General features: G+C 36.1%; 1 protein-coding gene across 3 annotated transcripts in view; it reads left to right on the forward strand.

Moving 5' to 3' along the window:
* The window catches only part of ESYT2 (extended synaptotagmin 2), an 81319-nt gene extending 58740 nt beyond the window's left edge, over positions 1–22579 (forward strand). The window contains exons 10-24 of one of the 3 annotated variants that reach the window (XM_086466664.1): positions 261–343; positions 1696–1744; positions 2416–2505; positions 3092–3187; positions 5904–6005; positions 10363–10425; positions 12409–12483; positions 14341–14427; positions 15213–15362; positions 16413–16801; positions 19062–19160; positions 19782–19913; positions 21313–21418; positions 22362–22411; positions 22534–22579. In XM_086466664.1, the coding sequence (XP_086322790.1) occupies positions 261–343; positions 1696–1744; positions 2416–2505; positions 3092–3187; positions 5904–6005; positions 10363–10425; positions 12409–12483; positions 14341–14427; positions 15213–15362; positions 16413–16801; positions 19062–19160; positions 19782–19913; positions 21313–21418; positions 22362–22411; positions 22534–22579 (1617 nt within the window). The remainder of the gene's footprint in view (positions 1–260; positions 344–1695; positions 1745–2415; positions 2506–3091; positions 3188–5903; positions 6006–10362; positions 10426–12408; positions 12484–14340; positions 14428–15212; positions 15363–16412; positions 16802–19061; positions 19161–19781; positions 19914–21312; positions 21419–22361; positions 22412–22533) is intronic. The other 2 variants (XM_086466665.1, XM_086466666.1) reach the window with 2 other exon arrangements.
* The last annotated feature ends 2169 nt before the right edge of the window (positions 22580–24748 follow it).

Genomic DNA, 24748 nt, shown 5'->3' on the forward strand with positions numbered 1-24748 from the left:
GAAATTCCCCATTGATGTACCTACTTTTTTGTTGCATCAGTATTTCTGAAAAGCATTCTAGTCATTTAAAGAAAACATTAGCAAATCACATCTGAAAAGCTGTTATACTTGCTCTGCTCATTAAATTGCATCTTTTTAACAGCATTTGCTTATTGAAATGTTTTAATACACATGGCACTGCAGTTCAATGTTTTACTGTTACTATGCCATTTAACAACGCTAGTTTTACCATTGACGATGCTATCTTCCTCTACTTCCAGGCCTTAGTATATGAACATCCAGGACAGGAGCTAGAGATTGAGCTCTTTGATGAAGATCCAGATAAAGATGACTTCCTGGGAAGGTAAATGTTATGGAGAATATTTTTGTAGGTATTGAAAAAGATGAAATATTTTGATGTGGTCTTTTTTTTCTTTCTTTTTTTTTTTTTTTTTTTTTAAAAATTTTATTGCAGTTGCGGTTCTGCTATATTACTGTATTTATAAATTAATTATATTTTCAAAATTATGGTAGTAAGTAGTTGCCTAATTACTTAATATATGTAACTATATAGATACAAAAATGTGCTTGTGTGTGTATACACCCATCTATACGTTTACATATTTTTTAAAAAAATAAGGTAAGTGTCGTGGGTACCCAGAAAAAAAAAAAAGTGGTGTGTTTTGGGTTTGTTTTTTTTTTTTTTAAGGAATTGTACCCTACCTGCATTAAAGTTTGTAAGCTAGGATGAAGTCTTAATTATTTCTTCAGGCAACGTTAATATAGCTTTATAACTGTTTTTTCTTCTTCATCTTCATAGTTTTTAAATGGCTATCTCACAGTTTATTTTTCTCTAAGAGCTGGTCTTAACTATTAGATTAAAGAAAAGAATGTGCTGTAATGCTTTCGCAAACATTTCTCACTTTTAGATTCCATAGGCCTACCTTTAGTGTTTGCCCATAAACATGTCAGGGTTTTAGTCAGCTTCTTTCTCCAGTAATTTGTCACCTTTATTTCTTGCAGAGTTTTGGAGCTTCCCATTGTTGCTTTCCATACAGAGTAGAACTCCCTTATCTTTCCAGCTCCTTCTCTCTAAACAGGAGCAACAGTACCTACTTCTCTTCTCATTAAAATAAAGAAGTAGGTAGTACAAAGGCTTTTTTTCTTTGCACTTCCCTAATCTTACACTGAAGTGGTGGGGGGGAAAAGTGGCATAATGTATACATCAGTACTAATAAAATAAAAAGCCACGACAAACGTTCATGCACTGGCATGCAGTTGTCTGCCCTGTTTAATTTTTAGTGGATTCCCTGGTACATTTTTAGCTTGTGTGAACTAGCACTCTCCCAGACAATGCCAAAGCATGAATTTGGTCATAGCATATGTCCAGGGGCTATTTCCAGTGGGTAGTTTGGATGTGGTCACAGTTTTGAGAGTTTGGTCATATGTCTGTGAGCCGTATTGTGCCAGTTGCCCTTGTGGCTACAAAATGGGCTCTATTATAGGCATATTTTGTGTTATCCTGCATTCATCTTCGTTCAGCCATTTCATTCCCTACTTCTTCCTCTCTTAGGGGCTAAAAGAATAGTATTCTGCTGTTTTGATCTCAGTCGAAGCCTGGATACTCGGCAAGCACAGGGTGGGGTTTCAGTTCTGTATTAGATTTTTTGCTTCTTTGCTAAAATACTGATTTTTTTTTTTTTTTTTTTTTTCTAGTTTGATGATAGATTTAATTGAAGTTGAAAAGGAGCGTCTTCTAGATGAAGTAAGTGTTCAGTAAGTTTTGGGTTAAAAAGCCGCATATGTTGTATATGTAGTTGTTCTTGTATTACTGTTTTTTTTCCTGGGGATAGTTCCTGTATGTGCGTGATAACTTTAATGCTATAGAAATAGATTCCCAGATGGTCAGTACAGTGGTTTAAGAGAGATACCTGAATTTGTATCTGAAAAATAATGTTGTTATTCTACTGTCTTGGGGTTTTAAGATTACTGGTATGTAAATGCAAAAAACCAGTAACTTATATTTGGTGAGAGCTTTTTGTTGCAGGAGAAGAGTTAATTGCTCAGTTTAACTCTCGCTAGACTTAGCAGACTAATTTTAGTCCTATATGTGAGAGAGATTTTATAGTAATGTTATACAGGGTCTGTATTTCTAGAACATCTTTACAGAACTTTAATAATTCTCTTGATATTTTAAAAATGCTTTTACTATGTAACATAGAGGTATACGTGGCTGTTTTTGTTATTCTGTGTTGTAATATTTACTGTGAAACAGGACATTTTAAATAACGAATCGGATCTTTTCACGTTATGCAGACTTCAGCTCTACGAGATTTCTAGTAGAGCTTAGCATTTCCTAAATGTCCTGGAGAGCCAATTGCAATCGTGTATTCGTTTGGTATCAGATTATTTCACATTACTTTGCTTGACTTTTAGTGGTTTACTTTGGATGAAGTGTCCAAAGGAAAATTGCATTTAAAACTAGAATGGCTCACATTGATGCCAACTGCTGAAAATCTAGACAAGGTATTAAAGGAACACATTACTTTTATCCTAATCTTAATTTTGTGGGGTGGGGTTTTTGGGGTTTGGGTGGGGTTTTTTATTTCGTGTTTTTGTGGGGGTTTTTGGGGGGGGTTTGGGGTTGGGTTTTTTTGGTTAAGTATGTAAGTAATTTGATTCTCTAGCTGTTGAGAATTTGGATAAACCTGTAACTTTATTTCAAGCTGTTCGTCTTGAGAAATCTCAAACCAGTCATAACTGTCAATGTACTCTTGTGGGGTTTTAAAATGTTTTTGTTGTCCTCCTCTTTTCTCTTAATGTTACATTTTAAGAATATCAGCTATTCATTAGCCTGGGAGATAAAGCTGGATATGATATTATAATCTATCCAGTCTAAAAAAAAATAATTAGGAAATGGGATGGAAATTTCCATTAAAATGGGTTTGAAATATCTATATGAGTCTTGAAAACTTACTTCTTATGTTTCATAGTGTGCATTTGTGAATGTTTGCATTTTGGGAGGTGTTTTTAAAATATTTTTCAGGAATGGGACAGAAATAATAATATTATTTGATTTTTCAGAAAGGCTTACAGTATGTTTCTGGTTTAGGTGCTAACAAGCATTAGAGCTGATAAAGACCAAGCCAATGATGGGCTTTCTTCTGCATTGCTTATTCTCTATTTGGACTCAGCAAGAAACTTGCCCGTAAGTTTTATTCTGATGGATACCCTTTTGTCATGGGTATCTCTTGCTTACTTCCAGCATGTCTTGCTTGGTAGAATGGCACACTGCTTTACTAACACATTATGCTATGTTTTCCATACTTTCTCTCGTTTCAAAACATGTAATGTAAGGTCCACATTTCTAGTAGTATAGTGTTATAGCTGTATATTTAATAAAACATTACTCTTTAATCAGTGTGATTTTTTTTTCTTTAAAGAATGCTCCTTTCCTGGACTTGAAAGGCTGCATGTTTTTAGTACACAATGTTTTCCATAAATAGCATGGGATTAGCGTGAGGAATTTTAAGGAACTAACTGGGAAAAGGCCCACTCCCTTGAGTTTGAGGTAAACTTGCTTGCTTTGGTTAGGGTATCTGCTAGATTTGCAGGTACTAAAGTTCTCATCATCAAACGAATACTGTGCAGTTGATGTTACAGTGGCAGAATACTTGTATGAGATTTCTGTCAGATTGTCGTTTGCTGTATTGTTTATTTGCTTGTGCAAAACACAAACCCCAAAAAATTAATGAGTCTGTCATTAGATGGATTATACTATGGGACTGTGAAATAGCTTGTTTATGACAAGCACAGGCTGTTCTATAGTTTATTTCAGGTTAGTAAAGTACTATTTGTGGTTATAAATGATAGCAGTAATAAAGTAAACGCTACCATAGATAGGTATGTGAAGCATAAGACTGAGTTTTGCTGTTTTTTCAGTATTTCTATTAGATGAGAAATTCTGGAAGTGGTGTCTAAAACATTAATCAGAGAATGAAGTTTTCAAGCCTCAAATTTTTTTTGATGCATTTTGCAAATTTGTCCACTTACCTTAAATTTAAGTTAAAATACTGCATCAGAGTAGTGACAAATGAAACCTCAGTAGCCTAAACAATTTACATCACTGGCTAGTGATTTCACGTCTGTCAGGGTGTATCGAGCAGTGTTTGGAAGTAGTATTTATAGGTTATTTTAAAAGCTAAAAAGATGTAGCTCATTTGGAACAGAGTCTTGCATTATCTTTTTAACCTCACTGTATTGAATTCAGGAAACTCTGTAACTTAGCAGAAAAAGAGTAGAATTACTCTAGTACAGAGTAAGCAGGAATAGAATAGAATTATGGTGTGCTTAATGTCAGTTTTAGAATACTACAACGCACCGAAAAAGTCCATCTACTATCTGTTTCGTGCACTAGATTGAACTGAAATAATTTCTGTATTTTCAACTACTGGATTTTACTCAAACGGTTACAAGTTTGATATATTTGTTAAAATACACTAAAGCCTCTTAATAAAATGAATAGTTTAAATTTCTGTCATCGACAATTGCCAATTTTTTTTTTTTCCATATAACTCTGCTTCTCTCTATTAGATTCTCTTCTCCAGCAAATATGCAGAGGCTTTGTCATAAATTTAGTTTTTTCCCTTCCTGTTTTAAACAAACATTCTGTAACACTGTCTCCCTCCTTCAGAAAGGTTAGGCTGTAAGTCTTGAGTTCTACTTACTTTTGGAGACAGAATTTTAATTTCAGTGTCTTAATCAGTACTTCTAATCAGTAGATCTCTAAACTCTAGGGCACAAAAAGGGGAAGTTCCTTGCACAAAGCTGACCAGTTAGGAAATTTGGGAACAGGATCCCGAATTTCCTGTTGCTGTCTCTGATGCTCTGTCTACAGTACAAGAGTGCTTCGGTAGGTTGAAAATAAGGATGGTCATTGTGTAGGACCTGTTTAACCCTCTGTTTTCTTGCTCTACCAGCCCACAAAAGCAGTTCCTACAAATGACTCGGAATTTAACTTCAAGTAATTTTCTTTCCAGAAATGCGTTATAAAGAATATGATAGAAAGTTACATTGAACACGTGAAAATTCCATTTGCAAGTTTACAACAATAAAATAATACAATACTCTGTTGAATTCAAGTTGTCCAAAACCAGATATGAAAAGGCTTCACAGTCAGGTGGGGAGAAGAATATAATTTGAAGACTTCTTCATGCAGGAGAACTGAAAAGATTCGTATAGATTCTCTAAAGGCGATGCTTAGATAATGTCATGGAGCTGCTAGACAAATTGCAGTGAATTACAGCAAATATGGCTTTTTCTGTGTCCATTTGATTCTAATATGGAACAACGTTTATGAATCTAAATATGAAAGTCTGCTGGCTTGTCGTGTTCGTATCGACATATGATTTCTTAAGTTACTGCTTATCACTGGTAAATTTTAGACGTTGTCATCAGCCTTGTTTTGTTTTAATTATAGTGGATAATCCCCAGCACAAGCATTTCTTTTGCACAGATGCATCATAGTAGTGAGTTTCTCAGACACTGGGATGATTTATCTGAAATACATTTCAAGTGAAATAGAAATGGTGTAGAAGGCTGGTTTCTAAATTTACTTAGTTGCGTCTGCCATGTAAGTCTGAGCTACCAAGAGTAAACCTGGAAAGCGGGTTAATATATTTGAATAAATTAATAAAAAATAAAGTAAAAAAAAAAAAAGTTTCACCTTGCTGTGCTACAGAAAGTCCTTTAACAGATGCAACTCTTTGTAATGACAAATATTTACTTATTTTTTGTTATCTGCTGTTTTCTCTGGAATCCTTTGACTGTTTTCCTTAACTTTTTTGTGTAGTAAAGCTGCTTATGCATTCATTCTGCCACAATCCCATCACTCTGCTTTCTCCTTCCATTTCCATCTTCCTAAGAGTATCTACGAGGGAAACTTTGGGTGTGGATACTTAAAAGAGAGGAGAGCATCGGGACTAGTCTTTTGTGAAAACACTACCTCACTCTATAGAGCACTATTTGTGAGTTCTCTGGTATTATTTGTATTGTACCTTTTATCTGCCAGAGTGTGGATTAGTGCTACTAAAGCCACTCACTCTAGTGGAATGAGAGCATGCAATTTGTTTTGCTGCATGGTTTCAACAAGTGTGCATTGTTTTTGTGCTATTTTTATTGCATTTTAAAGGGTACTTAAATTTCATTGATCAGCATATCATTGGGTAAGTAACTTTTTATGATAAAAACCCAAGATAAGTTTGTTGTAAGAGCTCTTACATTTAACTTAAATTGCTGATTCATTGAGAAATAAAATGCATACTATACTAGCACACTGTGTGCTGGTGAATTGTTGTCTTTTATTGCAAAGATATTGCAACCAACATCTCTGTAGTTTCTTTAAAAGGTGATGCACTCAATGTTTGTAAGAACTTGCAACCTCTCCACACTGGTTCAAGTACTGCTTTAAAAATGGGCATGGTTCTTTGTGCTCCCCAAACTATAAATTCCCTTGTAAATTCTATTTCACTCCATGATGCTCCTTGTTTTGCAAATTCCCAAGCTCCTTTTTTTTTTTTTTTTTTTTTTTTCCCCAAATTAGTCTGTAGTCAGGAAAATCCAGGGTAGGGAGAACCACCAATTTTTTTTTTTTGCTTGAATATAATGTTACAACATTATTACAAACTATTGAGCCTCTAAATATCTTACACTTCAGTCTGTAAACACAACCTTGGTATCTTCAAAAAGAATGAAATTCTGTTCAGAATAAGAACTCCTTTGCCAGAGGGAGGTGGGTGTACAATTGTAGATTGTGCAGATGGAGTTGTTGCTGGCTGGCTACTTTTGGCTCTTATCATAAACCTTGATTTAAAACCACCTTCCCCCTGCCCCACCCAATCCCAACAAAACCCTTTTCTGTGGTCCTTTCAGTTAGTTTCTGCATAGAAGCTGATTTTAAAGTATGAAAAAAGTTACATCCATTGTTAAAATTTAATTAATCAGAAATTCAGTTCATAAGCTGTCGTTCTGTTGTCTTAGTATTAAAACTGATAAGTAGTTGCTGTTTCTTTTAGTTATAAAAATACTAGATACATCCTAAAAATAGTAATAATTTTTTTTAAAAAAAATCAAAATGCTTGATAAGGGGCGTAGCCCTGATATTTTTGTGTTTGAGTCTTTGCATTAGGACATCGTCTACATATAACTATCTATTTAGACGTTGGACGAAACTTTCCAAGTCCCTGAAGCGATTTGTGAGTCAGAGTAGAAGAGCAACCACTTTAAGATAGCCAGGTCTGGACTACCTTCAACAGCTCCATTAGCTGCATTGTTCTGCAGTTGTGTGGGTGCTAGTCTTGCAGCAAGGAATAGGACAAGGTTATGGCTGGAGGCCAGGAGACAGGAGAGGACTGTCGTAGCCAAGAGATGATGACAGCTTCAGCAGTCATAACGCTGCATCTTGTTTTCAGGGCATCTTTAAACAGGAGGTATTATACAAACATTCACACCTGCAAGTTCAGATACCTAATTGCATGTAACATGAGTTACCTGGGAGAGTGGGTGTGCTCTGTTAAAAAGGGAGAGGAAAAACCAGTGCCGTGAGTGCTCTCTGTTCCTTTCTAGACAGTTTTATTGACTACTGGGAACCTAGATTCATGACACCTAATTCAGACATTTACCCGTCTAAATCTGATTTATCTGAAGTTAAAGGAGTATGACTAGTGTTCTTCGTATAATTTCCGAAAGTGAGTAACACTAGTCTTACACTACTTTATCATTAGTTCCTAACAATTTTGCTTGTAATTTTCTGTATAACTGTAATGACAATATAACATATAAATTATCCACATTTTAAATCAGCTCTTACAGATCAGTGACTGTCTTCTGGTTATCAATTCAGGATGCACTCACAGATTTAGAAACTTCTAAAGCCCCATTTTAGCCCCGAGCTAGACTCGGTGAGTCAACAGAAGTAATGAGTCGTACTCCAAAGCATGTTGAATTAGAATCTGGCTTAATAACAAAACAGCTTGTTAGTTGCAGTGTAATTTAGTGGTTTGTTACTAGTATTTACTGTATATGTCACAGGCAGTCACAGAACGCTAGCCTGAAATCTGATTTATTCCACTGTGTCAGTTATCAGTATAGTTCTCTGATATCCATCCCCTTTTACTATAACTGCAGAGACACTCAGAACTATAGCAAGACAATCTTGTCACCCAAGGCAAGACCTTTTCCTGGCTTTTTGTATTGAATACTCCCTTTTCTTCTCCTAGTCTCCTTCTGCCCAGCCTTTCAGCCACCATCCTCATGGATCTCCAGCTCCTTCCCTTGAAACCTGAAGTCTGGCTTAAACATATTTGCCCCAGCTGATGTCCCTCTTGGCCTATCCTTGCTATGATTCCAGAGGAATTGAGACATGTTCAATATCCAGGAATCATTGGTTGCCTGCCTTTGTAATTGATCACATAGGTTTGTTTTTGACTTTTAAAATTCTTTGAAATAATAATGTAGGGGCAAAAAGTTGTGTGCTGAATATGCAGGTGCAGATGTGAAGGGAAGACGGCCAGTAAGTTGGAGGGCAGTTGAGAATTCAAAATGATCTTGATGAATTGCAGATATGATCTGAAAAAATAAGGTACTTTTCCATAGAAGATGGTCATTGCACCCATATAGATATGGCATGGAAATAGTTCTCTGATGGATAGCACTACAGAGATAGATCTGTAGTCGTGCTGTATCATATTGTTATGAAAGACAAACACCATACTGTATATTGAAAAGAGAAATATAGCCTGTAAGACGTATGGATTAATCATTCTGTTCTACTTAGCCATTATTAAGGCCCTGATTTTGGCTGCAGCAATTTAAGGACAGCAGTGATGATAACGACAAAGCCAGTAAACACGACTAGCAGAGGAAGAGAGTTTAGCCTTAGGAAGTAAAGATGTAGATGGAAATGATAAAGGCTGCTGCGAACAAAGTGACTTTCTCATGTTTGTCAGAAAACAAGAAACGATGCTTAAACTCCAGCAAGGAACATACCTGTTGGACATTAAAAAGTTTTCTAATGAAAAGGATAGTTAAACATTAGGATTGATATGTCTAAGGCTGTTGTCTCCATCTTTGAATGTCTTTAAGTACAATAGTAAGTCCCTAACATATCAAATAGCTGTGGAAGAGTCCATAATTTTATTTTAAGAAAAATAAATATAATATTTCAGGTTTTCTGCAGTTTCATCATATTTTATGTTCATTCTGAAATAGAAATTTTAAAGCTGAATGCCAGGAATCTAGTCCTATGTTATGAGCCAACTTCAGGGTATGACATTCCAAAAGAAAATATAAAAAAGTATTTCTGCGTAAAAGTTAAATCTCTCTTCAAATTCTAGTCACTTTTGGATTTGAATTTCAGGAAGGCATCTCTTTTGGCAGAGCATTAATAATACCGGTTCCTGCTCATCAACCGGCATGTTTAAAAAAGGCCATTATGCAATTTTTCTGTTGCCACACACTACAGCTTTTAAAGCAGAATTCTCCCTTGAAACAAAAATTTGTGCTTAAAGAAAAAGCCAGCCAGAAGTCTGTTTTCAGGAAATATGGTTTTGAAATAAATTACTTCTTACGAGTTTGAATGTAAATTTTCTGCAACATTTTTGTACTTTACATGTGTTCTTTGAAGAACAATATATTATTCTTAAAAAAAAAAATTAAAAATTTGCTTAATTAATGGAAAGTAGTTAGAGGTTTTGTCCTGATAAATCAGTTCAAATTCCTATTGTTAGTGTATTTGCATGTCTTCATTCAACTGAGTAAAGTAGTGGACCTTCGTTCTAGTTAGCATGCAGTGTATGTATTCATCTGCTGAAGAGGCTCAAATGACTTTGATTTTTTTAATGATCTAAGTCCTATCAATATTTTTGCACTGTAATTTCTCCCATAAAAGGACTCCTTCACATAATTACTTGACTTATCAGAGGAGCTTCTATGTTGTGAAAATATACTTAATCAAGTTTTAAAAAGGTTGATTCAGAAGGCAGTCCATAGGACATCAGACATTCAATAAAACCTATTTTGTGGAGTTTGTTTATTATCATAAAAAAATCTAGTAAGGGAAATGTAAGTGGACTGAAAGTGGGTATATAAGTTTTAAAGCAGAATACAAACATTCAGAGAGAATAAGAGGAAAAAAAAGTTTTGTTAGACTTTTTGTTGTCATTCCTTCATTGTTTTGTTTGAAGGATTTTGAGGGGTTTTTTAGGTTGACTTTTTTTTCCCCCGCTGTGTCCTGTGTTGTCATGTCATAATTAATTAACCTAGTGAAATTGCTTCATTGCATGTCTTATTAACCCTTCCTATGTTCATTCTCTCCTGACTTAAAAGCATAATCCATTAGAATTTAACCCTGATGGCTTGAAGAAGGCTGCTGTTCAGAAAGCCCTAAAGGTAAAACTAATATAGTTGTCCATTTAAGGTCACAAAAGTAACTGGAAATGCACAAATGCCTGCAACGCTTCTCTTCCAACAGTGGATGGAATTTCCGTTGCCAGATAGATATTTAGTGCAATTCCGTTTTACTTAAATCTGGTTTCAAGAAGCGGACAAGACATTGGTAAAATACTATGCTCTGTGGTAATTTGAATTTTACATCAGTTGAGTGGAGTACAGACTGCTTTAGAAGGCTGGGGAAAAAAAAATAGTCCTGAGAACTAATTTGAAGCAGCAACTAAAGAACAAAGCTGACATGAAAGCTAAGGCATCTTGTACATACTGAGTGATACTTTATTGGTCAGCTCTGAATGACTAACCAATAAAATCAATCTCTGACATGTTTTGAAATGATCTTATTTCTGTTAGATGTTTTTAGAAGGCTTTACATCTCTTATATAAATGCTAAATAAATTTAGCCCAGCTTTTTGGTAGATTTGAGAGGCGAAGTTGGAAGGCATAAGCCAATTTCTCAGCTGGAGGGACTTGGACAAGAGTCAGTCTCTAATAGACTGTCAACAGCAAATCTGTCAGTAGCAGGTGTTAGAGGTGTGTTATATGTGTGTGTACATATTGCTGCCTATTTAGCATTAATTTAAATTATTTATATTTACATATCAGCATAAGCAACAGAGTCTTTTTGTCAGCTTCTGTAGTTTCATAATTTTATGAAGAAAAGGGAGTTTCAGGGACCTTTTTAAGGACAAATTAAAAATGAAACATATCACCTACCATTTTTAAAGACCATTAGCGGGAATGTGATCTGACTTGCTTTCTGTTCCTTAAACCTTTGTATTCTGTTGTCTTTGAGAGCTAAATATTGGAAATCATGAAAAGCAGAAATGCGGCATTAATCCAAGAAAGGAGTGCTTTCTTAACAGCTTTTTTTCCCAAAGGGAAGTGTGGTTATAAGCAGTGTGTCACATTAAAGTCAAGTAGTATTAGTGGAAGTATGAGGTCCAAAATATTAAGTTCAGATCTAAAAATATCTAAAATACGCACATTTTTAATTTAAAAATATAAAATATTTTAATCGATTGTAATTGTGACCTTACATGCATTAAGTAGATTTTAACTAACTTTCTGTTTACATACCTGATCTGTACAATTTCCTACATGGTGGAATTCAGAGTATATTATTAACCGTGTGTACTATATTTTCTAGGCCTTTTAAACTGCATTAACACCTGCTTGAGATGATTAACTTTCATGTCTAATTTTTCTTTCTGACTTAAATTTTTGTTAGGTTAATTTAAAATTTGTGAAAGGAACATGTAGTTGGGAATGCTCCTTTGTGTATATAATTTGTTTCTAAACTGATGTTTATTTTCACAGTTTGATGTAACGCTATACAGCTGGTGAGCAAGGCTCAGATATGGCAGATGGTTGATTCTCTAGTAATGAGTATTTGGTAAACTGTAGAAATATACATCAGGTACATTATAGTGTATCTTCTTTCTCCCAAAACTGAAAAGGGAGGAATATAAATGTTCTGATATTACATCCAATTTAATAATACTACTGCCATGTAAATAAAGTAAGCTTCCTGAGTTTGTGCTTTTTCCATATCTTCCATCTGCATGCAATATTCATTATGCAGTTTTAACTACGCTTCATCAGCTTTGGGGGTTGTAGTGCTTATTAAAGTATAAGTATTTGCACCTTACCAATTTCATTCAAAGAAAATGGAAAAGAGTCTAAAACTCCTGCTTATTTGTAGCATTTTGCTTCAGCATATTTAGAGTAGTTGGATGCCTTCATGTTAATGTGTTCACCAGTTACTAGCCAGTCCACCATTCAAGGCTGTTGAAAAAAAGATGCTGAGAATAATAGATAAGCATATAGTAGAATGCATATGATTTGTATTTTTAAGATTTAAGTTTCAGAGGAGAAAAGTTTTGCTTTATTCTGAAGGCAAAGTTTTTGCTTTTTCTTTACCAGTCAGGAAAGAAAATGAACAGCAATCCCAACCCACTTGTTTTGCTGTCAGTTGGACACAAGGCACAGGAAAGTAAGGTAAGTTCCTACTCTTTATATTTGACTCTTGTTTACAAACATTTTGTGGCTCTGCGTGCTTGGCATTGGCTAGCAAGCCATTGAGCATATACACTGCACTAAAAGTTACCACCAGAACTGAAATTGCCAACAAGAAGCTGAGGATTGAATGGGTGCTTACTCGATTTAAACTGTCTGTGAGTAGACAGCAGATTTTTAACTATTTGTAGATGGCCTTCCATAGTAGATTCTGATCTGCAACTGGGATTCCTACAGTGGTAACTATATAAATAACAGTGTGAGCAAACAGCAGGCTTCAAAATGCTCATCAGTATTTGAAAATTTACAGAGTCACGGAGTTAGAGACATGTCGAGGTCGAAAAGGACCACTGAAGATCATCTGCTTGGACCTTCTGCTTAAATTAGAGATTAGCCGAAGTGCTGTGTAGCTCTCAGGCCCTTGTAGTTTAGCCAGGCTACTTTGTTATGTCTGCTGCTTTTTCTGCTTTGAGGTATGCTTTTGTGCTTTGAGAAGGCTCTTCTCCTGCACTACTGAGCAAATTTGTCCTCCAAGGTAGACACTCATGGACTCCCTTCTAATAGTTCCTAGAGCAAGTTGAAATCTGCTTTTCTGAAGTCCAAGGCTTTTATTCTGCTATTTGTTTTCCTCATGCCCCTTAGGATCTTAAGCTCTGTGATCTTAAGGTCACTGTAGCCACAGCTGCTGTTGACAGTCACATCTGCAAACCAAGGTTCCTCACTTGTACGTAGTAGATTCAGAACACCACTCGTAGTCAACACATCTGATGATTGAGAACAACCATAACACAACAGTGCAAACTTAAATTGATTGTGCACCACTGTGCTGCTTTCCTCGAAGACATTGGAGTAGTGGAAGCTCTCGATGAGAACCTGGTTCTGCAGACCTGAGACAGCTTTGAGTTGCCTGAAGAAGGTCTCATCCATATCTTCTTCCTAATTGGGTGGTCTGTAACAGACGCCTGTCATGAGGTCGATTTTGATGGTGATCCCTCTGATTCTGGCCCAAGGCATTCAACATACCTGTCGTCTTCTCCATAACTAACCTCTGTGCATTCAAGCAGCTCTTTAAAATAAAATGGCAACAGTGAAGTGATACCCAGATAGGTAGATATATGCAATATGGGTGTGGTTTGGTTTTTTGTGGGGGTTTTTTTGGTGGTTTTTTTTTTTTTTTTTTAAAGTAAAAGTGTCAGTCAGCCAAAAGGGGAGGACATCTAATTTGGCTTCTTCATACCCTGTCAAAAATTGTCATAAAGCCTAAACCAGATCTTATATACAGTCTCAATTTTGATACCTATTAGAGAATGGAGATAGAAATGCAAGTCTTTTGTTCCTGGAGATAGGTTTTTGAATGAGCCCTTTTTCCTCTTTGCTCTCCCCACTGCCCCCCACCCTTAATGGCTTGCTGGAAGCAGTGAGATTTGGCAGTGAAAACTACAGGGCTATTTGGAGATTAGAAGGCAAAAATTACTAGTTTCTAGGAGTTTCATTGAGTTACTTCAGCCTCATAGAGAAGTATGAGAAGAGAGAATGTGCCAGTCTGAAAACATTGCACTTGTTCATAGACTGGTATGAAGTAAAAGTTCTTTAGCAGGAGTTTTGCTTCACATACAGCAACTTTAATTGAAAACGTGTTCTATTACATGTCCTGTGCATAATTTCATATGTGATATTATATATGCCTTGGGTAGATCCCACTTGGTCTTTATTTGAATATGTCAGGTTTCCGACATAAATTCTGTAAAGCCAAAATGAAAAATGTACCCAACTCTTGACACTGGCTTTATTAGACAAAAATGGTTTATAACGTGTATGCTTCCTGTTCTCTAACTTTAGATTCGATACAAGACCAATGAACCAGTATGGGAGGAAAACTTTACCTTCTTTGTACACAATCCCAAAAGACAAGATCTTGAAGTTGAGGTATGTTATCTTACTGTCTTTAGATACCTTTCTTTTCTAAGATATTATAGTAGTGACATTCAGACATTACAGGCTGCTAGGAAATGAGGCTGAATGTATTGTGACCACCATTAAAATTATACTTGAAGAGTTTTTTAAGACCAGGCTATGAAATGTTTGTTTGCATTTACTACTAAATGGAAGACAGACAGACCATAACCAGTCTCTCACCAGAGGAAAATAGTTGATGGTTTTCTGTGGGGAAAAAAGGTAAATTTTGATACTTGTTTTGAACCTTAACAGTCTTAGCTGCTAGCAAAAATTGCTGTAATGTATGGCTGACTTGTTTCCTTTCTCATCCCGAGGAAGTCTTTCCATTATCCAAATACTGGATCCCTTTACACCGCTGACATGTCATTTACATAATTCAAAGAGACTTAAGTGTCAGTGAGGACGGTCCTAGTTACTATTTCTCTAACAGTTGTGGGAATTCATTTTCACACAGACTGTTTGGAAACCATGTAGTTATTTATCAAGCATCAGGCAGAAGTAGATGTGATGGTTAGTTTTCTGTCTTCCTTTTGCTGTAGAAGATAGGGATGAAGAAACTAGGCATTGAGTATATTTGCTATTTCCTTCTTCAATGTAAAGTCATCTTATGATCAGGGAAATTTGGTTTAAGAATAAACTACATTTGATATCGTTTGGATTTTTTTGTTTTTAAATAAAACTGTCATTTCCTTTTCTTTCTCTGAATTCTTACAAAGGAGATGATAGAAAATTACTTGGCTTCTCTGTTCCTTCAGGTGAGGGATGAACAGCACCAGTGTTCTTTGGGGAACTTCAAACTCCCTCTAAGCCAGTTGCTAGAGAGTGAAGATTTAACTATGCATCAGCGGTTCCACCTGAGCAACTCCGGTCCAAACAGCACTATAAACATGAAGATTGCACTCAGGGTACTCTAAAACTTTTCACATTGTAAATACCTGACAGCATGTTTAACTCTATTGTGATTTCTGGTCTTGTAGCTTTATGAAGAAGAGAGTACATTTCCTTGGGTGTCACAATGCCAAGTGTCCTTAGTTGTGGCAGTGCTATCAAGTACACAAAGATAACCTCTAATGTAAATACATTCTATTTAGAAACCAAAAGTATCCAAATTAAACAGTAATGGGCTGCATTAATTAAGACTGAGGTTCCCTGTGGTTTTAGGTTCGGAAATTGCGTTTGGAGTCTGAATTCCTTCAAGTCTCTTATGAGTCAGTAGGCTACAGATCAGTGAAATCACCTTTATATTATAGAAATGGAACTGAGGTCATGATGGTTTAAAACGAATAAAGTTTATAGGGAAAAGAAGTGCCTTCATAGTACTAGAAAAATTGACCAACTTTCATGCACATTGGAGTTTTGAAGTCAAAGCTTGCATACCTGAAAGTTGGTTTGTATTTTCCCCAGCTAAATTATTTGGTTTAATAAGGTAGTGTATCTCTTTGCAAACACTGTCAAACTTCTGTTAACTTCTGCTATTTGTTCTTTTCTAAAGCACTTTCTTGCTTACTTGTCATTAATGAATGAAAGTAGCTTATAAAAGAGAAAGTAAGGATAATGAGGGAGAACTTGTGATGTAGGATTGAATTTCAAAAGATTAGAAGAAAAAAATTACAGAATAGCTTTCCAGGTGGCTAGAGATGCAGAGTAAGTAGCGCTTGCACCAGAAGTGTGTAGAGTATGGGAAACGAATAATGAGGAGAATAATTCTAAATGAATGGACAATTTCACTTTGTTTTATAGTTACTGCAGTGGCTGCAAAGAAGATGGAGCTGTGTTTCGCTGTGCAAAAAGTTTCCTGTTGTAGAGTGAATGAATATTAGTGTCAGCATTTTTGGTCCTGCTTTAGTGTCTGAACTTAACAATTTGTCATCAACCAGTATTCTTGTAGCAACAAATTTGTTCCTGGTTTTTATACTGGAAGATAGTAATATTAGATGTATTTTTACTGTATCTAGGTCCTTTCTCTTGAAAAGCAAGCAAGATCTCCAGATCATCAACACTCAGCCCAAGTAAAAAGGCCATCTCTTTCCAAAGATGCAAGAAAATCATCTTTTAAGCCTCAGGTTCCTGTCTCACCACCACCTGATTCAAACAAACCTGTTCCAGCTTCCCCAGTGACTGATAGTGATAAAAAGACTGATACAGCTGAAAAAAGTCAGCCTCCCAATGCCAGCCCTCAGTGGCCGACAGATCTCAGCCGAAGTTCCTCCAGCCTTCATGCCTCTAACTTCTCTTATTCTCCCAGCCACCTCTCGGTCAAAGAACCCACTCCTAGCATAGCCTCAGACATATCTCTGCCTATTGCCACGCAGGAGCTACGGCAAAGACTACGACAACTTGAAAAGTACGGTGTTAATTACTTGTTTTTGCAATCTAAGCTAATTTATAAAAAATGTTGTCAGTGCAGCCAAAGAAAGGGTGCTTTGTTTGCATTTCAGTAATATTTTTTTCCTGTTGCAGTTTGAGCTTGGCATTTGAAAATCGATCATTGTGATTTTCTGCTTCTTCCTGATACCTCAGACAGATTCTGCACTTAGAAGTTACCTTACTATCTGCAAGATAAAGACCACCTTGTTCTCGTAGCTACACTGTCTAGTGCTAAAAAGAGTGGGATGGCAAGAGGGAAGGATACTTTCCGATACAACATTAATCACTGTCATGGCAATAGTTGCCTGTTTCACCACTGAATCCTATTTGCTTTAATAAAGTCAATTAAGCTGAATATAGCTGATCTTTTAAAATTACTCAGAGGTGTACTTGACTATAAAGGACGTTAAGTGAATAGTCAGTTACTATTCAATTAATGAGGATTGCTGCAGCCATGCTTTCTTAAATTCTCTATTTTTTTGTTTTGCTTGCCTCAACAGGCAGCTATACTTACCAGCAAAGATAGCAGAGCAGCCATTCTGCTCTGAATAAGAGAATGGAAAACGTTAATTCCCTATTCATGTAGCTTCTCTGTGAATCTAAGTAGAAAGATTTTAATTTTTTATTTGTAAGGGATTGAGCAGATTCATCTTCTTCTCTGTCAGAGCTCATAGAATCAGTAGAGTAATATAGGTTGGAAGGAACCTCTGGAGGTCGGTCAGCCCTCTGCTCAGAGCAAACCCCACTTCAAAGTTAGATCAGGTTTCTTGAGCCTTGTCCAAACAAGTTTCGAATATCTTCAAGGATGGAGATTCTATAAATTTTCTCAGCAGTTCTGGTGCTTAACCACTCCACTGTGAAAATGTTTTTTCCTTATTTCCAATTGGAATTTATCTTGCTGCAACTTGATTGTGGCCTCTTGTTCTTTTACTGTACACAGCAATGAGGAGTTTGACTCCATCTTCTCTGTAACATCTGTTTTCAGTAGTGGAAGACAGCAATTGAATCTGCTCTTGGCTGTCTCTACCATTTGTACGAACCCATTTCGTTCACTGTCTGCCTGTGTGCTCCAGTCCCCCATTTATCATCATGTTCCTTTGCTGTCTTGTCTTCAGTTTGTCAATCTCTCTTCTGGCCCAAAAACTGGTTTAGACTTCATTAATTATGATAAATGTTGAAATACTACCTCTTATTTAATACACATTTCATACTTTCTCATTTGATAAGAGTGGTAAAGCTACAGCTAAGGAGGTCCTTTATTGTAGACCCCATATTTATATGTGCTATGATTTTTTTATTTTTTAAAAATTTATTTTAACTAAGAAAATACAGAACTGAAATGCTTCATTCTAGTTTTTAAAGTGAATGACTTGGGGAATTTTAGTGGAGCAATCACTTTGTAGTGGCTATTCACAAAAGAAGCATGCCTCTCCTTGAAAATAAGATAGCTTTCAGGTGGCTGAGGAATGGCAAGCATGCCATACACTGTCCTGTGTGAATCAGAAAGGACTCATCGTCAGTTTACACAAGCTAAAATAAGCATTTCATAGAGATGAGGGAACTCTGCGAATATTTGCCATTCTTCAGAACAGAAACTCTTAAACATGGTGCTTGCTTTTTATTTATGCATGCCCTGTATTTGTAAGTATAAATTGATTCTAATATTTTTTTCAATGTGTCGTGAGCTACAGAAAAGTAAAATGGCTGTGTTTATACTCTGACTTGAGCTTTTAAGACAATAAGTGAGTTTAAGCATCACTATTTTAATCCCAAGAATATCTATATTTCTGCATTAGAGAATTTACAAAATAATGAGATGGTTTTCTAATTGGTCCCTGGCCGTAGGCAAGAGTGGCTCATCACTGAGGTCTTCATTGCAGTTTGCACCATTATTCTTTCCCATTTTGTCGATACTGCTTTAGTGTTTATTTTAGGGTGAGCAAGTTCTTTACTGATAATCGTTTTCAGAATACTGAAGAGCAGCTGACCTCTGAACTGACAAGAATATCTAGCTTATTTTGGAGAGTAGAGCTGTTGGACAAGGAACTGAAATACAAGAAACTGATGAAGATGTGCTCACTTGCAAGCATGTGCTCTCTTCTTTCACATTGGTCTAGTGAAAAGTTAAACGGACAATACATGATTTCTGGGAAAATGACTCAGCATGTATTTCAGTTAGGTCTTACTTTAAATACGTGTTTTAAAAACTAAGTGTAATGTTCTACTTTTTCCTGCAGTGGAACAACTCTGGGGCAGTCTCCGTTAGGACAAATTCAGCTAACAATTCGTCATAGTTCACAAAGAAACAAACTGATTGTGGTAGTGCATTCCTGCAGGTGAGCGTAAAATACCAAATTTCATTTCTGTGCATATTTCTTTGTAAACTTTGTTGTACCTTGACTTATCCTTTTCAGTTTGTTGTCTGGATGATCTTTGCTATTTTTAAAATAACATACTGCTTGTAATTGTGTGTAAATACAAAAACATACAGAGCTATACTTAGAATTGGTAAAAACTTTGTTGAAGATTTTGCTGTGGTTTTGTATTTGTCTATTATGCCTCTGTCAGATTTTAAATAAAAACCGCATGTAGATTTTTATCAGCAGTGTCTGAAAGCTGTCTCTAAGAGATGGAATCTTTCATGGAATGACAAAAATGCATGATTTTTGGAAAGCCATATCTAAACTTGGAATTGGAATTTAAGAAACACTGTATTCCCACCTCTGCTGTCTTCTCACCATTTATCTGATCTTGTACAAATCACTACGTGACATTTTTTTTTAGTTTTTCTTTTCTACTGCTGTTACATATGTGCCGTATCCTGCACACCATACTTTGTGCAGGATATCCCACAACTGATTCATGTACTAAATCAAGTGATAGTAGTGTAGACGCTTAGCTTCAGCAATGTCTCATGTATTTTCTAAGTGGTTTTCCTTGTTTTTCACTGGTCACAGAAATCTAATAGCATTTTCAGAAGAAGGATCCGATCCATATGTGCGAATGTATTTATTGCCTGATAAGAGACGATCAGGAAGAAGAAAAACACATGTATCAAAGAAGACATTAAACCCAGTGTTTGATCAAATGTATGTTCTAAACTATGTGTATTAGTTTTATATCATGTAATTACAAAACTGTCAAATCAAGGTTTCTCAGCTTACCTGAATGGATGAGCTGTTGAAACTCTTAGCTGTCACCGCCAGACTTGATCATACCTTTCTCTTCTGCTATAATAGCTCTTCCCATTCTTCTGTTTCCTGTTATCACTGTTTCCCTTCTTATTCTGTTACCATCCCCTTCTCTCTTCTTTTTCGCCTTATACTATGTCAGTTACATCCCCTTTGTGCTGGTAGCTGAGAAGCAGCGCGCACTCTTCTGGCAGGTGGTCAGAACATGATTGCCTTTCAGCTGGCCAACGCCGTTGGTCTCCCTTCCTGCCAGGAAGCCTGTTGATGCTGACTGGCCGATTGCCTGGCTGAGAGGTGCTGCCTCCTCGGTGGGACTGGCCAGCCAGTGCTGTGCATGGTCAGATTGCTCGGTCAGTCTACTTGGTGGCACTTCTCAGCATCCAGGGAGTCAGGAAGTTTCCTCATAGGTTATATCCCAGCCCATAGGTTGAAGTTGTGCAAGCTTGTGCAACATTACATTGCATAAAAATCCTTACCTTTGCACTCAGCTTTTGATGGTAGTTTGCTCACAGGTGTACCCTTTCCTCCCCCACCCATCACTTAGCAATAAAGCTGACCTTTCTCCACAGACAGAAAGCTAATTTGGGGAGCACGTCATCCATTCTGTCCAAGGGAAACCTGGACAGAAATCATTAGTTAGGAGCTCTGGTAGGTTTTCGTGGTACTGCAGCACTCTCCTGTTTTTTCCCAGGTAATAGATTTGTTCTACTGTGCTTTTCCAAGTAAAATGTATTGCAAAGCAATAAAGCTGTTTAAGAACTGTAGTGACAAATAGATGTAGACTGTGGTATAATCTTGCCCTCACTTTCTGTAAGTTTCAGATCTAGCAAACAAAATGCATTCTTCCTTAAAAGTTGATACGTTTCCTTGGTATGCCAGGAAAGAAAAGGAGCTCTGCTTATCGAGGATCAGTAAGACTGACCAGTCTTTCCTTTTTGGAGAGTAGTGATACTGAGCTGTCAAGATAGTAGGATTCTTCATTCTCTTCTCTGTAGAATCAGTGTTTGACCTTTTCCTTGTTTTGTTTCGTTTGGTGTGTGTTTCTTTTGTTTTGTTTTGTTTTACCAGTGGCTTTTAGAGACCAAAGGTAACAGAAGTTTGATGGTGATATTGATCATAGTATTGAAGAAAAATTTTAGTCAAAATGTTGAGGTTTTCTTTCTTCATTTATCTCAGACCTCATTTTTGTTTGGGGAGAGGGGTGGCTTGGTTATGATTTGAATGGTTGTTTAGCTGTAGGAACTGACCTTGCACTTCCCTTCCAAAATTCTCTCTAAAGCATCACTTTGCCTGTCAGATTTGATTTCAGTGTTTCCCTGCCTGAAGTACAGAGAAGAACACTAGATGTAGCAGTGAAGAACAGCGGTGGTTTCTTGTCCAAAGATAAAGGGCTGCTTGGCAAAGTAAGTTGACAACAAGCAAATTCTTTAATAGAGCATGTTATTATGTTAAGACTAAAATCCTCTTGTGATATGAAGCACCTGATTCAGGAACAAAGCTTTTAAAAATTATGGATGAGTTAGATGTCAGGCTTCAGTAAGGGAAGGAACAAACTGCAGAAACAGACATAACAAGATGAGGCAATAATCTCTTCTAGAGAATGGTAAGTTCTGAGGTTCGCAGTAACAAAAGAAACCTGCATGTCAGACTTACTAATCATACAGAGAAAGAAAATAACAAGTAGAAAACAGGTGATATCTCAGAAAATGTTGAGACAAAACTGGAAAGCCAAGCAAAAGTCCTTAGAGAAGCACACAGAACAAATCTGTGTTTAATAATTAAAATTCCAGATTGTAAAATCCATGAGGAGAAAGAGCTGCTACTGGAGGCATTCCCAATGCCAAAACCAGCTGTTGTGTTTACAGCTTCACTGCTCTATAGGCACTCATTAAACCACTCTCATTTCCTACACGTGTGATTTGGAGCACGCAAAAAGAAACAGTAAATTCCTGCACCCTTGCAAAAACTGTCATACTTGAGCTCTGTAAAGAGGATGAGAAATACTAGAATCGTGGTCAGTTCATGGAGGAATGGGGTTCTTAATGTTCCTGTTTACCGAGAAGGCTGTTAGCATAAACACATCAGCTGATTGCCATTGCCAGGATACGCCATGTTCAGAATTTAAGCCTATGAGGTGCTCTGGGACTGTATCACTAAAGGGTATAGATTTTTAGGTCAAAACCAGCAACTTGAAACTTTACTACAAGTTGGGCAGAGAGCTATGATGACAAGGATGCAAATGGAATTACTTGTACCATAGTTCACAGGACCGTCAGATGTGATCTTTAAAAGACAGAGAATGAAAGGCACACGTAATGCATTGATTGCTAATTTAACTTTCCACAGTTATTAATACCTCTGGCATCTGAGGAACTTGCTAAAGGCTGGACCCAGTGGTAAGTATAATGTTTTCTTTATTAATAATAATACTATATACTAATAACTAGTGTGTTAATAATAGTTTTAATAATACATGCTAAATGTAAAAAAAAAATTCCTTTGTTTTTCTCATTTTCAGGTATGATTTAACAGAAGATGGTACAAGGCCACATGGTGCAAGTTAGGCCCATGGATACTGGGAATTCCCTACGCATAATTTTGCCAACCTTTATATATTTTTAAAGCGTTGTTCTCACAGATGTACCAATATTATTTTTATAGCTTTACTGATTTAGTTCTTAGACACATCCCCAGTAATTTTATAACACTTGGTCATTTTATGTAGACATAGCCTTTGACATCTTTAAACTTTGTATTTTAATTTGCTAAACAATTTTATGTGCTACTGTAATGTGCAATAGTACAGTAAAGTAACCTTTTGTGTTTAAATTGATCTTTGACAGCTGTACCTATTAGAAAGTGAAAAGATTATGTTCTGTTGTTTTCCTGCCTTGTTTTATATCTCACCAAGGTATACTGTACCATGTAAATATATACTATTTTTTTATAATTCTTTCATGCTGGTTTGAATTCAGAAGAAAATTAGATAAAAGATATAGATATTTTCTTCTAAATGCATGTTAATTTCTTCAGATGAATCTCTTTTGTCTTTGCAGCACAACGGTCTTAATCATTTTGTGATCTTCAAAAACAAAATGCAGAAAAACATTTTTACTTTATTGTGTTTCTGGCCCAGTATGGCTAGCTTAAATGTACAAAACATTAACATTTTAATATTTATATATAAATGTATTATTGGAAAATCATGCTATAGAATATTATAAACAAAAATGAGAATTCTATAATTATTGTATAAAGAGAGGGTGAGGTCCATGAATCACAGTTTCTAAATCTGAGTTTTCATTTAATGGAGTAAACAAACAGAACAGTTTTGTTATACAGGTTCACTTGGATTTTGTTATTTATTCCTGTACTGTACAGTACTAAACATGTGACCTTTTGAAAGTATGAGGACATGGATTTTTCTGTATTACAATCACTAATCACTTAGAACTGTCCTTACTGCCATGTTTCACTGATTTATAAGGTATACAAATCAGCTTGCAATGTAAGTTCATATAGTAGGCATACATACCAGACATGTTATTTTTATTATGCAAAACTGTGCTAAATAGTGTATTATGCTATACCTTCTGTAATACTGAAATGGAACACCAATAGCTAAGAAAGTGTGAAACTGAGTTGAAGCTGACTGTCTTTACAGTTGCTTCATTGCTATTTAATGTGTTTGGTGCATGAAAAAATGCACTTGGGTGGTCCACACAGGTTTCTTGAGAAATCATGGCATTCTGGTGAAGCATTGCCGCAGTGTGCTGCAAGGCTACAGCAGCGATACAATTAGCACAAACTCATAAAAGTAGGCAGTTGAGAGTTGAAGGGAGAGCATCGGCCCAAACAGCTGAGCTCATAACTCTTAATTTTATGAATTACAGGGAATTTTTTTTGTATTCAGGACTGATTTTTCTTTTTCTGGTAAGTTTTCTTAGACTGTTATAAAAACGTGCATTAAGAATCCAAGAGAACAGTTCAGCTCTTCCAGAGCCAACACCCTCATTCTTGGATAAGTATGCAATTAGACAGACAAAGTGTATTATTTAGCCAAGATTTTAGAATGATCTCTCAGCCAAGAAAGAATTTTAAAGCAGAATAATGAAACTCCTGAAATTAGCTTTATTGTAAGAGTACTGACAGGACCTTAATTCTAGATGTAGAATATGCCTACATTATTAGGTGTACCAAAGTGCCTACCATAGATGTAGCTTTTTGTCTTGTTCAGGTTTAAGAATTGACTCATTTCAGTTTGTCTAAACTCAGTTTAACATGAACATTTGTCACAGATGTGTGTGAGACGCACACATACACCTCTATACAGTGATGGCCTTCTTATTGGCACATTTTATACAAGACAATTTAAGCAAACAAACTTAGATTGTAAATTTTGCTGCTTTTACTTTCTGATGGACTGGGCAATAGAGAGAGGTTCTTTGTAAGAAAACATTTCCATCTGAAGGCTTCACTCTATATTGGAATGTATGAGTATCTATATATATATATACACATTCATCTATTCATATAAAATGTAATATATTATGAAATAAATATTTTCTTTGCTAGTTCTTCATTAAAATGTTAAGAATGGAAAGACAGAGAATTATTGTTAATGCAATGAAAATGCAGAAAGCGAAAGCTGATCTAAATAAAGGAGGTCTAAGAGCAGCAGTTCAGCATAGTTGTCTTTTGCCATGGTTCAGCCCGAGGTAGAAGGCCTTTTG

This window comes from Leptosomus discolor, chromosome 6 (assembly GCF_034619465.1).
Source record: "Leptosomus discolor isolate bLepDis1 chromosome 6, bLepDis1.hap2, whole genome shotgun sequence".
NCBI lineage: Eukaryota > Metazoa > Chordata > Aves > Leptosomiformes > Leptosomidae > Leptosomus > Leptosomus discolor.